At 42.9% G+C, this 14,099-nt stretch overlaps 1 protein-coding gene across 1 annotated transcript; it reads right to left on the bottom strand.

The window, feature by feature from the left end:
- Positions 1 to 3,661: 3,661 nt before the first annotated feature.
- Positions 3,662 to 5,193, bottom strand: LOC147023268 (uncharacterized). Its single transcript, XM_085888497.1, has one exon. The coding sequence runs from the start codon at positions 5,186 to 5,188 to the stop codon at positions 4,121 to 4,123; it is 1,068 nt and encodes a 355-aa protein (XP_085744623.1). The 5' UTR covers positions 5,189 to 5,193; the 3' UTR covers positions 3,662 to 4,120.
- Between the last annotated feature and the right edge of the window lie 8,906 nt (positions 5,194 to 14,099).

The raw sequence follows: 14,099 nt of genomic DNA, 5'->3' as shown, positions 1-14,099 counted from the left end.
TATCGGTAACGCGGCCAGAGTTTGGGAGGTGCTGTGTGCACCTCCGTCTTCGGAATCTGGCCGTGGCAGCTCCATTAGCTCGCTTTCACGCATTATATGATGTGTTGTGCTGTTATACTTCGCTGTTTTCATTTTTTGTGCCTTGTCGACTATTATACCGTAGTCCTTCGTGTTGTTTATGCTTATTATGATGGTGATCATTTAATAATCATAGTTTTAGGAGGGAGGAGTGTGGTGTAGCCTGCAGGCATGCAGGGCGGGGCATGATGATGGGAGGAGGGGTCGGCGTGGTCATCGGGTCTGCAAGGGATATAAGGTGTGCGCGCCGCCTGAGGCGTCGTAGTAATGCTGGAGTCGCCCGGCTCGTGAGTGTGCTGAATACGCAATAAAGGAGAGCCGCGGGCAAAGTACGCCCGCGCTCACGCTTGTGCAACACAGCCCGGCTCGACTGTTCCCCCGCTCGTGTCTGCCTGCTAAGCATCTTCTATTCAATACACCACAACTCCATACCAGTTTTTAGGTTCACTTCCATGATTGGGTCAAAAATGTTAGGAAGTACATTTAGTACATAACAAATTGCATTTACCAAGCTGCTACAAAATTACTGATAGCTATAAGCTTGATTATATAACCATAGAATAAGTTTACCAAGATGGCCCTATGATATAAAAATCAATACTTAAGGCCAGTTTGTGTTCAGTATACAGAACATCAAAGGTCGTTAGGAAGTACGTAACGTTTTTAAGAAATCTGCACTTTTAATCCTAAGATGTTAGTTTGGTTCATCACAGCATGTATTTCTATGGTTAAGTTTATGTGCATATATATTAATGACCTGAATGAACACTGATCAATTTGATCAATTTGTTAATTTCATATGACCTTGACCTCTTTGCTCAAAGTCAAATATCAGGTAAAACAAATATTCTCCATATATGTTGTTTCCAATTAGTGTATAATACATATCTAAGCCATCAGACCAATTTTAGAATGATATGAGTGGTTCCTTGATACAGATAATTGATAACCAACTTTGACCCCGTCAGAGCAATAGAAAGAGGAAGAATTAAGCTCTGCCCAAATAGATCCTGAATCCCCATGATGTTGGCTAACAAATGATATGCAAAACTTAATCATACAATGACTTTCATTTTTTGGTCCCCCGTGTCCTAAATGTGTACATAATACCTTGCTACAAGCCAGTATGCAATAGTTCTGCTCCTGGAGATGGGTCTTTATCTGGATTACTTTGTTCATCAGGACGTCCAATCTCTATAAGCTGTTGAGAATCTTGATGTACTATTAAAGCATCTTCATTTGGTGGCTGTACCATGATTGCACTTGTAGCATGGTATGTTGTTCCATCTAATGTTTTCTTCATGCCAGTCGATGTTGTCCAACGCAAAGAGAGTGAATGCATCACACCTCATATTTGGTGTAATGTTGATGCCTTTCTCCTGAATGGTGTTGATAACATCGTTATATATCGATGTGAGGATACGATGAAATGTATCGTAGCTGATTGACTGATCCAAATGATTCATCAAAGACATCTGAGTCTTGCTGCGTGTGTGGTTGTACATATCCAAAGCCATGCCAACACTTAGGGGCGTTTTTAAATTGCCGATGATGTACATAAGCTGTTGTGCCATCTGTTGTTCCCCTGTCAACATCATTTCTGAGCATCAAATCCAAGTCACTGTTGCTGTCGAGTTTCTTATCGGACAGAAGCTGACATGTGAATCTGAGAAGTATATCGGGGATGAGCTTCCTTGCGGCTTCGGTGGATATATTCACTAAATCCTCTAGTGATTGCTGTATAGATGACTTTAGTGATTTTATGGCACCGCGAAGCATACGAGCAGTCTTCATGACCATGTGTTCATATACTTGCTGAGGAGATTCTTGAAGTTCCTTAACCTTCACTAACACATCACCAATTGCCAGTTGGGATGAGCATACAAAGTCTGAACCTCCCTCCCTGGGTAGGAAGTAAATTTTCTCACCATAATGCATCTGGAGACGTTTCTTCAACTGTGAAGATCTGTAGCTTTCCCAGTTAGAGACACCATTGTCCCAGAGAAGAACCTGATATTTATCCCTCATGGTTTTTAACAGAAATACTGAGGACTCGAACAGTGGTTTGTCTATCATTTCACCTCAACTTATCAGAGATATGCCATATAAGTCTTCCGGGACATTAGACGAGTCTGGTAGATTTGTCAATTTCATATATCGGTTCATGCAAGGCTTATGATAGCGGACATCATATACTATCATATCAATCGGTTTGTCACCAAAAGCCTCTATTCGTCGCAACACAGTTTTATCATCCAGTTCTTTGGCTTTTGCAAACACAGACTGTTCCCTGTTCTTTGTTTGTATTTTGGAATGTGGCTTCTTACCATCTTTGCAATAAACCTTGCCACATATCACGCATTGTTCCTTGCTGTTATAGCTGCCAACCATTGAACGTCGCATGTGTGCTTCTGGTTGACCATGTTTGTCAGAATGAAGGACATTATCATGTGTGTCCAGTGTGGTGAGATGATGCTCTTTTATTCTGAATGCGTTCATATGTGGATTTTAGTAAATACTTATTTCTGCAGCTTGGATGCCACTTTGGGTTGTGATCATCTAAAAATGTTTCCTTGTGGAGGTCCATGCCAAGCCTGAGATGCATCACCCTGACGCGCCTCTGTTGCTAATCTAAGCTGAATAACTGAAGGTTCACGGATGTTGTGAAGTACTGCATTGGATTTTTGACATATCACACAACTATTATAGTCTATTGTAATGGCAGCTTGCTTGGCTTTCTTGGCAACTGGAGCACACAATTCCACATCAACAGAAGTTGTACTCGGTTATTCAGCTTCATCTGCCATGGTTCATCTGAAAGTACATGAGAAAAATCAATTTAGTATCTTATACATTTGGACATATGTAAAATATAGGATGGACCTTTTACTTAAATAAATCGTGAGTAAAGCATTTATACTGCCCACGTAGGTCTTGCAAAACCGGGCGTAGTGGCGTGCGCCTGTAATCCGGCTACTCGGAGGCTTGGGTTGGAGGATCGCTTGAGGACGGGAGCTCTGCACTGAGCCGTGCTATGAGAGGGCGTAGGGCAGCCCAGAATCATGGCAAAACCCAATCCTTATCCCTGTGTCGTAAGAAGCGACCAGGGTTGCGTCAGGAAGGGCATCCGGCGTAAAACCTATGCCAAATCAGTATGCGGATCATAACGGATGATCCACTGTGGCGACCCCTAACGGGAGCAGCCGAAAGACGAACAACAACAACGTAGGTCTTGCAAAAACAGCTGAAATAATTAACGACTTTCAGTACATGTATAGCGTATCGTAGTTGCAATGGACGTCCATCCTCACCATGTTATGCAGATGTTGATTATACAGGGGTGGCCAACCTAAAAAATTTCCAGAAGGTTCATACTAATGAAAAAAATGGGACTGTTGCTTTACGGGAAGCGGTTCTCGTATGAAATGATGGTAAAAAATGTGATTTCACAATTTTGCTGGTGGCCATTTTGAAATGTAAGCAAACAAACTAAGATAGATGCATTCTGATTATACAATTGGATTCCTCACACCCCAAAACATGGGTGTAGACACCAATATCTTGATTCTTGCTATTCTAGAAATCGAGTTATGGTTGAAAACATGATTTTGTCATTAAGCCGTTGGCCATTTTGTAATGGCAGCCATTTTGAAAAGAGCGCGTAGCCAGCTGGGACCAATACCCAGAACAGCTTAGTATGAACTAGTCTACCATCCTATGAAGTTTTATACCAAGATCTTGCCTGTGTCTCTCCAAGTAATGAAGTTACCAGGTCAAAAATGTGATTTCGCAACTTGCGTTGGCTGCCATTTTGAATTTTAAGCAGCCGAAAAAGAAACTAATTCAATTTTAATGGTACCCCTAAATTCGTCATGCTCCCAAACATGGGTTTAGACACGAAAATCATGGTTATAGCTGTTCTAGAAATTTAATTGTGCCCGAAATATGATTTTATCATTTATGCCGGCGGCCATTTTGAAAAGACCCCTGTGTGGAATTGCCAGAGGGGTGGCCAACCTAAAAGTGATCCAGAAGGTCCATACTAATGAAAAAATGGGGCCATCGCTTTACGGGGAGCGGTGTCCAGTTCTGTCAAAAATGGGGTCTTGGCTCCCCGGGTATCTGGAACCAGGGTGTCTGGCATCTGTGGCCCTTCATGCCAAATTGGCTGATAATATCCATTGTCAAAGTCCCAACCATTTGATTCCGGAAGGTGCTGTTGGATTTCGGCGACATCAGCATTCAGCCACATGTGAGCAACAAATGATGCACGTTTCATATGCATAATGAGCTCTGCCTCACATGGTGGAATGGCACTTGCGTTTATGCCCTTAAGTTTCTCCAAGGGGTTCTTTGCTGTCGACTTTGGTCCATAGCCCTTTTCAAACACCTTGTACCGATAACCATTGAGTGTCACCTTGCTGGTGTCCTTTGCACCATACATGATTGTGGTGAAAGTTTGCAGGGTCTTTCGAGTTTTTTGACTCAGTTCTGTTTCAGTCGCCAGGCTTTGGAATGCTTTCTGTGCCTCTTTATTCTTTTCCAGCTTAGCAAATGGTTTGACTTTGCCTTTGCGAACAAATGCCGCAGTGTAGTCACTGCCTGTGAACGCGTGGAATCCCGGCAATGCTGCACATATCTGAGGTCCAAGTAACTCATAGATGGCGGTAATGCTGATATATCTACGGTTATTCTTGGCTCCAGTACCAACATCCATCCACAAAGGTGACTGAAAGTTGCTGCAGTGATACAACATTACGATTGCTATGTCTGTATCTGACGCACGAATGACTATGTCCCCTTGTTTCTCAGTACTGTCCACAGATTTTGCATGGAGACATGTCTTCGTATCTGCCTCTTCTTGGTTGTTTCTAAGGTATTCAATGGCATCACGTCTGAGAACTCCATTGACGACTTCGTAGTGATAGCATTCTCCGGGAATGTCAAGATATAGTTGACGGCTTCTGATGATCTGTTTGTATGCCTGGTCTTGCCATTCTCTCGCTAGGAACTTGGGGAGCTGTCTCTTAAATGACCTTGATTTCAGGGCATTGCTTAGATCTTTCGGTTGTTTTTGTTCTGGGCCAGTTATCAAAAACTCGCGTTCCATGTCTGCTCCTCTCCTTCCCCGTTCCATGTCTTTCAAAGATGGCTGTGGGTAATCATCGAAGACTAGATGAACTTCCACACTCGACAGCGCCACTGTTTCAATCAGTATGCTTCTTGCGAGACCCCATAGGTGGCTGGCTGATTTGGTGGTAGGGAATGGAGAAGAAATGGGCCATCGATAATGCAAGCACGTTTTAATGCAGGACTGCATTCGGCATCATTCAGTTTTGACTCCAGTAATTTGAAGAGAGCACTTTTTCTGTTTTTGCCATAGTTCCATCTGTACTGCACATTGACAAAGGGACTGGTGTGAGTGGATATTCAAAAATGAACGGCAAGTCCAGATTCCTTTTGGTGGCTCATACCACAAGGCAGCCCATCAGATCTCTAGTACCCTTCAGCTCCGATATTTTCTTGTTTTCTGTTCTTTGCACATCCATCTGAAAAGGTCTTCAGTTTTGCCTTTGTTATCTTCTCTTCAAACCTGTTGGGATCAGCAATGCAGGAATCCAGGAAATCTTGGTGGTGTGCCTGTCCCTCTTTTGGAATTCTGAGCAGACTTTCACGAATCTCATCACTGGTAGCCTTCCCGGTGTTAATGTTGAAGTTTCTTCTGTGATGCTTCTGTTTCGATTTCCATCTCAAAGGGATTGCGAGAGTCTTCTATTTGTTTCATGACCTTCTTCAAGTCACGCATATCACGATCTATTCGTGCAGGTCGGAGTTCTGCAGCAACATCATCATTCACAATCAAACCTGCTATCTCTTGCACAAGGCTTATGAAAGAAGCCCTGGTAGATTTTGTGACCATCCATCTCAAACAAGCAGTATAACTATTTGTGGCAGACGATATCCCTGTGAGGCGAGACGCTGCGTCAGCGTTGACCGTTTGCTCCAGAGTTAAATCGACAGGAACACGGCTGAAAGCATGGTCAGTTCTTCGGACAGTGAACACACCTTTGTCAATAATTTCTCGGAGTCCGGGGTGCGATTCGTCGATATTCATCAGGTCAAGCTGGAATTTTGTCAACCATCTGCAATAGTTGACATGGTTTGTAGCGAAGAAGAGGTCTATGACTGCAGTCAGTGTGAAGATGTATAGATCTATGTCATTTGTTCTGATCGCTCTCTCCAGGTTGTGGTAAAGACTAATGTAATCGATGTACATCATCCAAAATTGAGCGGTGTAGCCATGTGTTCCAGATCTTGTTTCGTCTGTGTACTTGGTATAGGCAGTTTTTCCAGCAACAAAGACATCTGATGCACCGATTGACTCGAGTGCAACTTCACCACTGTGTACACTGTTGATGAATTCCTCCAGTCGATCCTTTTCCTCGTAGGTCTTCATGAATGCGAAAAAGTGGAGGATCTCAAAGGCAAGGGCTAGTTTTGGATGCAACCTTTTGCAGCGATTAAAATGTTTTCCTGATAGGAAGCCGTTCAGTGACCCTGGGGCTAGGACGTCAGTATCAGTTAGCATGTCAGGTCCTCCTGAATCAGAGATGATCTTCCCGACCGCTTTAAAAAATGCCATCTCAATGTGAAACACACCTGGCATTATGGAGACGTCATCAAATTGGGGCTTTTCTGTGGCTTGAATCTGCATGGCAGGTTTTGCCGCATTCAGGTCATACGTGACAATTCCAAATTTCTGCTCTCACTCTTTGGCACCTCTTTGAGCTGTGATGAGCATCTCTTGTATGGCGTCAAGACTAGTGATTGGCTGTCTCAGGTTGGGCATGTATCGGACCTCTTGTCTACCTAGTTTTTGGCATTATACCTGACCCACATTGGAACCTTGCCTACATCTAGAGCATGACTCATCATCCACATCCTGTCCAAGTTTCTTGCAGCACCACTGACATCAGGGAGGTTGAAGACATCTACGTGCTTGTAACTGAAAACTGTCATTTTTGTTTTTTTTACAATAGGGTTCCAGTGATGCCTCTTGTTGCTCCAGTTATCGTTTTCACCCCTCCCTGGTGCTAGGGACTATTGGCGGCAATGAGACGGACTCGCTTGGTTCAACTGACCTTGTTTCTTCTGATTCATCTGGTACATTCTGATACATTATTCCCATTGTATCATGTAGTGTGTCTGCACCAGATAATGTATTTGTCAACTCATCGAAGTTATCAAATGCAACACCCATTGGCTTGTCTTTGATGGTTCCATCAGGACAGGACAGTCACCTTTCTTGAAGTTGCTCTGCTGTTTATGTTTCCAATTCCTCTAAGCTGTTGTAATTTATGCACTGCCCAAATCGATTTAACACCTGCACAACCTTTTTGCTACCTGTGACAGATTTCACAGTGACACCCAGTGCCACTTGCTTTGCTGGTTTGACTTTACCTCTCCGAGGGCATCAAGAGGGCACATGACATGATCGGTACATTTTGTGGGATTTTGTCCACAGTACAAGGTGGTGAAAAAAGTAGATAACAGAGGTTGGGGGGGGGGGGGATACATCACTTCCCTTCAGGTCATCTAAAGTAGGATTTTCGGGAAAATCCTTTTTTGAACATCAAGTCGTTGTTTCCTGAGTAGCAGAGTGGCCTTAATCACAATTTGTTCATCATCAGAAGCATAGTCATATGTGACACATACTGCGTCATCAGACATTTCAGAACTGTACATTATCAATCCTAATTTCTTTCCGAGTGGAGTTTGAAATTTAAGTTTGTCACCAAATTTTCCCTTCAAATTCCGCATTAGGCTTTGAGCGTTATTTGAAGGAGTTTCTGATGATAGATTGCACAAGTCCAAATACCTCGCATACACGGATGTAAGGAGTTCGGGACTTTTGTTTCTGAGGACAGATTGCTCAACATTTGCTTGAATATCATCAACAGCTGACGGGTTGGTAGTACTGGTCGATGGACTTTCGGCACTCTTCCTGTCACGATCACATACTCAGAGTGATTCTGCTGACATCAGAAACGAACTCTTGCAAGAGTGATGATATTTCACTTCCTTGGCGACGAGGTCAATGCCACTGATTTTAGACAAGATTTTAGCATCATTTAATACCAAAGCCGCCTCCTGAATGCTTTGGCTCGCCTCGAGAGTTTCGCAAGTGCCAGCAACTTCAAGCCCACCCTTTTTGCGCTTTTTTGTGTTGCCACAAAACAAACATTGCGGTGGAATATATACCGGAAGTGGATGGCTTTTCATCTGAGGTTGCGGTTGCAGACCGTAAATGTGTTGTCGTAGAGGTACTCGCAGTGTCACCAATGTCGACAGGTGACTGGCTGGCTGAAACTGCAGTAAAGTTTGAATAATAGCTAACATGATATCCATCCTTTTCCCCTGGACTTTCAAGTAGATGAAGAACGTCATCGCGGTAGACTGAATTCTCGATTTCGTTTTTTATGCCTGTTTGATGCAGCTTTTTGTACTGTGGCCCATTGTTGTTCACCGAATGGTAACACTTCAAGGCATGGCCTCTTTCCCGAACTCTGATACGTATGAAGGATACAGCGTCTCTGAGGTGTCGGAACTGGGTTTGGGGGTCTCAGTCCTGGCAATGTTAGGAGACCAATCAGGGTCTTGCGTATCCATTGTCACTTATCTGAAAAGGCAATATTATTTGGGATAGAACAATGTTCAGAAAAAGTTTTTTAAAGGAAACATTTTGTTTTTGCAATCAGCAAAATGAAATTTCTTGTGTTACCAGGTTTAATTAGGACATGGCGTAAATTAATGTACTGGTAAATGGATTAAATGATATCAGGCCGAGAGACAGATATTGCGGATTAAAAAATGTTTTCATAAACATGATAAAGAATGAGATGATCACATTCGACCCGTTCTTAAGTGGACTAGGTACAGGAGTTGACACTTAAGAATGGGCAATCCATGGACAGGGTGGTCTGAGAGACATTTTGGCCAAACTTCCATCTTTGTATTCAATCATGCTAATTAACGTGGTAATTAGTGCTAATTAGAGGCGTTCTTAAGTGGACCAAGTACAGGAGTTGACACTTCAGAATGGCGGATCTTGATTTTCACCTCAAAGATTAACAATTTTGCGCTGGTTTTATTCATGCACATAATTATGCTAATTAACCCGCTCCCCCCCCCGCCCCCCAGCAGCACTGACCCTGACCTTTGACCCGTTCTTAACTGGACTTAGTACAGGATTTGACACTTAAGAATGGCCGAAACTTAGTCAGGGTACCCTACTGGATATTTTGGTGCAAGTCTCATTTTTGTACTCAATCATGCTAATTAACGTGGGAATTAGCGCTAATTATGGGTGTTCTTAAGTAGGTTAAGTACAGGAGTTCACACTTAAGAATGGCAGATCTTTATTTCTATCTTCTAGGTCATCAAGGAGAACATTTTGGCACTGGTTTCATTTATATACTCAATCATGCTAATTAAACTTGAATTTGGGGGTACTTTAAGTGGTCGTCACCAGGAATGATACGAGAGACGAAACTTAAGAATGCTCGTTTGAGGGTCCCATGTTGTATCCCATCATATCCCAAGCCTCAAACCTTTTGTACTCGCAATGCTAAACAAATCTCCATGGGCTCCCGGACTATAACCAAATACAGTAGAACCTCGATTTAACGAATCGCTCGGAGGAGAGTTTTTTTGTTCGTTAAATCAAGGTTTCGCTAAATCGAGGTTTCGTAAAGGTTAAATCCCATTCGAAAAAAATCTGGAATTTTCAACTTCTTTGTTAAATCGTGGTTCGTTAAATTGTATACCGGAGTAATTGTGTTGGTCCCGGAGTAATTAATACCGGAGTAATTAATGTATTTCCCCTTTAAGACTTTCTCCTATGATATAGATCATGGATATCGTCGCGTATTGGACAGACTGTACCATTTCAAAGTACTCCGTTTACAACATCTCAGTTATTAAGCGCGTGCCTGCCGTGGTGTTGTGTTTCATTATTAGTTTACTCCTTGTTCTGTATCGAAATTGATTCTATTTCTCTGATCCACAAGCTGCCAGCAGTGCCAAAATGACTCCTACATGCGCTGGGGATGGCCAGTGAGTTCATGTGGTCCACATCGCATATACCGGATATCAGATATGACATAAAAATTGGTCGTCCCCGTGCTATCCATTATAACCGTGTAAGTCCGGTTCATTGTAAGCGTAGTCCACTGTAAACACGTGACGAAATTTGACAAAAGTCAATTCCATACCATCACAGACTTTATTGAGATTCTGAAACAATTTCCATAGATGTCTGGTTCACGAAACTTGCGTTTTTCGGACTGTGATGTTGAGCGGGTCCTGATTAACAACTGATGGTATATGATGTCGCATTTAAATGCTGACAGACTTGCATTGCTGACAATACCAAGTTACGGTCGGTTTACGTTTAAGGCCAATACATTCATAATGGAACCAACCTAATGAACAGTCCCTGTTGCCACAGATGATCGTTTTGCCAAACTCTGGACGCTGACAAATACAGTACAATCTGGTAGGCAACCCATCCATGAGGTCCTCATTGGAGACCATTACCGATTTCTTTTCACTCAACAGTGTTGGGATCAAATATGTCGTGGCGTATTGCTTGAGATTCGTGCATAACGTCACAGAATGTCACGTCTCTAAGTACGGTGCATATTACCATGGCTCGTGGTGTCCGTACAATGAAGTCGCACTTTGCACACTTACAAACCATCATTTGCGTTTGTACCTGGGTATAATATTTGTGGGTGTTTTTCAAATTAGCGAAGCTATCTAAACAGTACTGTTGATCGCCTATGGCGCTCGGGTTTACTGGCAAGACGCTTCTGTACTTGAACGGACATTTGATTTCAATTACTGAAGTTCCATGGCATGTACATCTACTAATCCCGTCCGGTGACCCAGCTATGAACGGAAAACTACTGTCGATCACTAAGCCTGCCTCCTCTACCTTAAAGTTGTCATGGATTTGGCACATATAAGCACTGTACTCGTGTCTCGCAGTTGCTTCGTTGTCAATACCCCATTTCACAGCTGGCACACAACAAATATCTGTTGCATCGTGCTTCATGATTTGGTTCATGGCAGTTTTCGGATCTCTACATTTGAGTACGGTATGAGCGATGCTGGCAGTTATGCGGCCACGGCGATGTGCATGCCACAGGGCAGAGTTGGCCTGCAGCTTTGTCGCATTTGACAGCCTGACGACTTTCTCCGTTGTGGCCAATGTCCACTTAACCACTTCCTCCACTGTATATGTGTCCATCGCTGTAATGTAAAAAAGAAAGTTTAAAAAGTATTTTTGAATGTACATTCTATGTTGCATACTTGTTTTTAGAATACATTGTACTTTCAATTTTCTAATATGTTGCATTCTGTTGCTTCATTTACCTGCTATACTCTCAATAACGTGAGTGACTGTTGCCGGATACATGGCGTCTGCACCATAATCACCAGCTGCATCACTGGGAGCGGTGTCCGTATCACCGTCTGATTTACAACATGCTGCGGCCTCTGGACACACATCCTTCAGAAAGTCGAGTTGCTGCTCGACTTCCTCTGCTGTTAATTCTGGGACCCTTTCTCTTACTCGACCTTTTTTACGTGATGTAAAACCGTGATGGGGATGACTGAGATCCAGATCTTCAGCCCTGGATGTAGTGGAGCAGATTACAAGATCAATTGTTCAAATGATGATACAAGCATGAAACTTGGCAGGAATATTTATTTTATGTCACTTTATGAGAAAAAAAGTGCAAGCCACTTGAAATTCCAACATGGCCGCCATTTTCCAAGATGGCCACCAGACGACCACCCAAAATAAGAACAGATAACAATAACAATCGTTCAAAGAATGATACAAGCATGAAATTTGGCAGAAATATTTATTTTAGGTCACTTTATGAGATACAACTGCGAGCCACTTAAATTTCAACATAGTGGCCATTTTCCAAGATTGCCACCATGTTTTTTCTGCCCTGCAATGTTCAATGTTCTGATTAGGTCTGACAAGAACAACTGCATAGTGGGGTACAACTTGGTCCGTAACGATAGCATTTGCACCTTCCACTACATTGTGTCTTGCATCCACATTTCGTTAACTCCTGGCAGCTTTTAGCTATGGGAGCAAGGGCAGTCCAGAATACCTTCCACGAGTCATCTTCTTTGAACCAACCCCACTCGGACGGACACTGAGCTTCTGGCTGGCGGACTATTGCCTGGCTCCAAATGTGTCCTGCTTGATATGCAGCTCGCTTGGCATGTTCCGTGAGTGCTCCTTGTGTTTGTGGAATTAAATCATATGACCTCTGCTTTCTGGCAAAGAGAGCAAGCCGTGCCTCATTCACTGACGCAACTGAACTTGATCTGTCATACATCAGGACCACAAATTTCTCCAGGATTTCTCGATCAGATTCCTCAATCTTTGATGGGCACTGACTGAGTTTCATTAAGATTACTGACGCTTCATCACATACATTCCATGTCTGCCCTGCTGTCCACAACTTTGGGTGGGGCACGTACTTCTCCTCTGTTATCCGAATTTGGATGCTGGAACATTGAAATGCTTATACCATGAAAGGATGTACTAGCTGTGGTTGCTGTTGGATTGTGATCAATATTGTCCATAGCAGAGGTGGTGAAAATTTGCTTATGTAGAACTGGTGGACACATGACTCCTTCTTCCACATACTGGTTTCCAACAGATTCGCCGAACTGGGCAGATATTTCTAATACCCTGTCATACGAAATGCTGATACCATTCTCATGAAGCCTGTCAATAAGTTGTCGTTTTCTCGTCTTCGCAAACACTGTCATCCCAATGTATACAGCAAATATGTGTCTCACGGTATTTAGAATGCCGGTGGATTGCTGATCCTTCTCTGTACTTTGTGTAGCAGTTGTACTGCAACAGTTGTGCAATAGCCAAGTCTGATTTTACTACACCATGTTTCAGATGTGACTTAATATCGACACCGTGTTCGATATTACACACAAACTGTATAAGTGATGGAGGAATTGATTCTTCACCAGATCCTTCCTCGAACTGATCGTTTAATTTCGTCTTGTGATTAAAGCATCTCTTTACGTATGATATCAGCAGCTTTAGCTAAGTGAATAGCTTCACCATATTTACGAGCATCAGCGAGAACTATCAGGATGCTATGTCATTTTTGAATGCTATCAGGACATCACGTCCTTTCTGATGCGCTTCAAGCTCGGGAATACGCGAGAGTAACTGTTCCTTTAACCTTGTTGAGTTGACATCAGGAGAGTCCACACCGAGTTTCTCTAATCTCTGCTTGTACAGTGAAGCTAAATCTGCCAGTCTAAATATAACTGGATCTGTTCCCTCGGTGGCAGTTCTGGTGTCAGTGATGTTGATGATTTCTGAAAAGCAATGGGGTACAACTCTTTACCTGGCTTTTTGCAGCTCTGTTCTTGCTTAATCAAATTATGATGGGCTTGTTCTCGATTGTATACAGCTACCAGGCAAGCAGGATGATATTTCAACTCCAGCGCAATAGCATCGCCGGCACTGAGCTTTGCGAGGAGCTTTCCATCATTCAGTCCTGGCACACTCATTGAGTCTTTCATTCAATTGCATTGTCATTGTTTGTCGTACAGTTGATGTTTCGGCCTCTTCTTCACACAAAAAGCATACTGATGAAAGTTTTGGTGGATCTGATGTTCTTTGCCTCTTACTGCGGTTTTCTTCTCTGCATGTAGAAGTATTTGCAGTCGCTCTCTTCTGTGTCCTTTTTAGCTTTGTGCTGTTGAACAACAATCTACAGCTTTGGTGATATTTTGTTCTGTTTCGCACCATTGTGTCTTCTATACCATCACCTTCATCTAGTCTGGCTGGATTAAGCGGAATCGTCATATCATTGATGGCATGAAACAATGGCACATTGTTTGCAATGTTGGTATAACCAGCATAGTCCTGTTCCCTTTGGAATTAACTTAGTGGTGAC

Source organism: Eptatretus burgeri, chromosome 7 (assembly GCF_056783735.1).
Source record: "Eptatretus burgeri isolate ZD-2024b chromosome 7, Ebu_testis_v1, whole genome shotgun sequence".
Taxonomy (NCBI): domain Eukaryota; kingdom Metazoa; phylum Chordata; class Myxini; order Myxiniformes; family Myxinidae; genus Eptatretus; species Eptatretus burgeri.
This window is presented reverse-complemented; position numbering and strand designations above follow the sequence as displayed.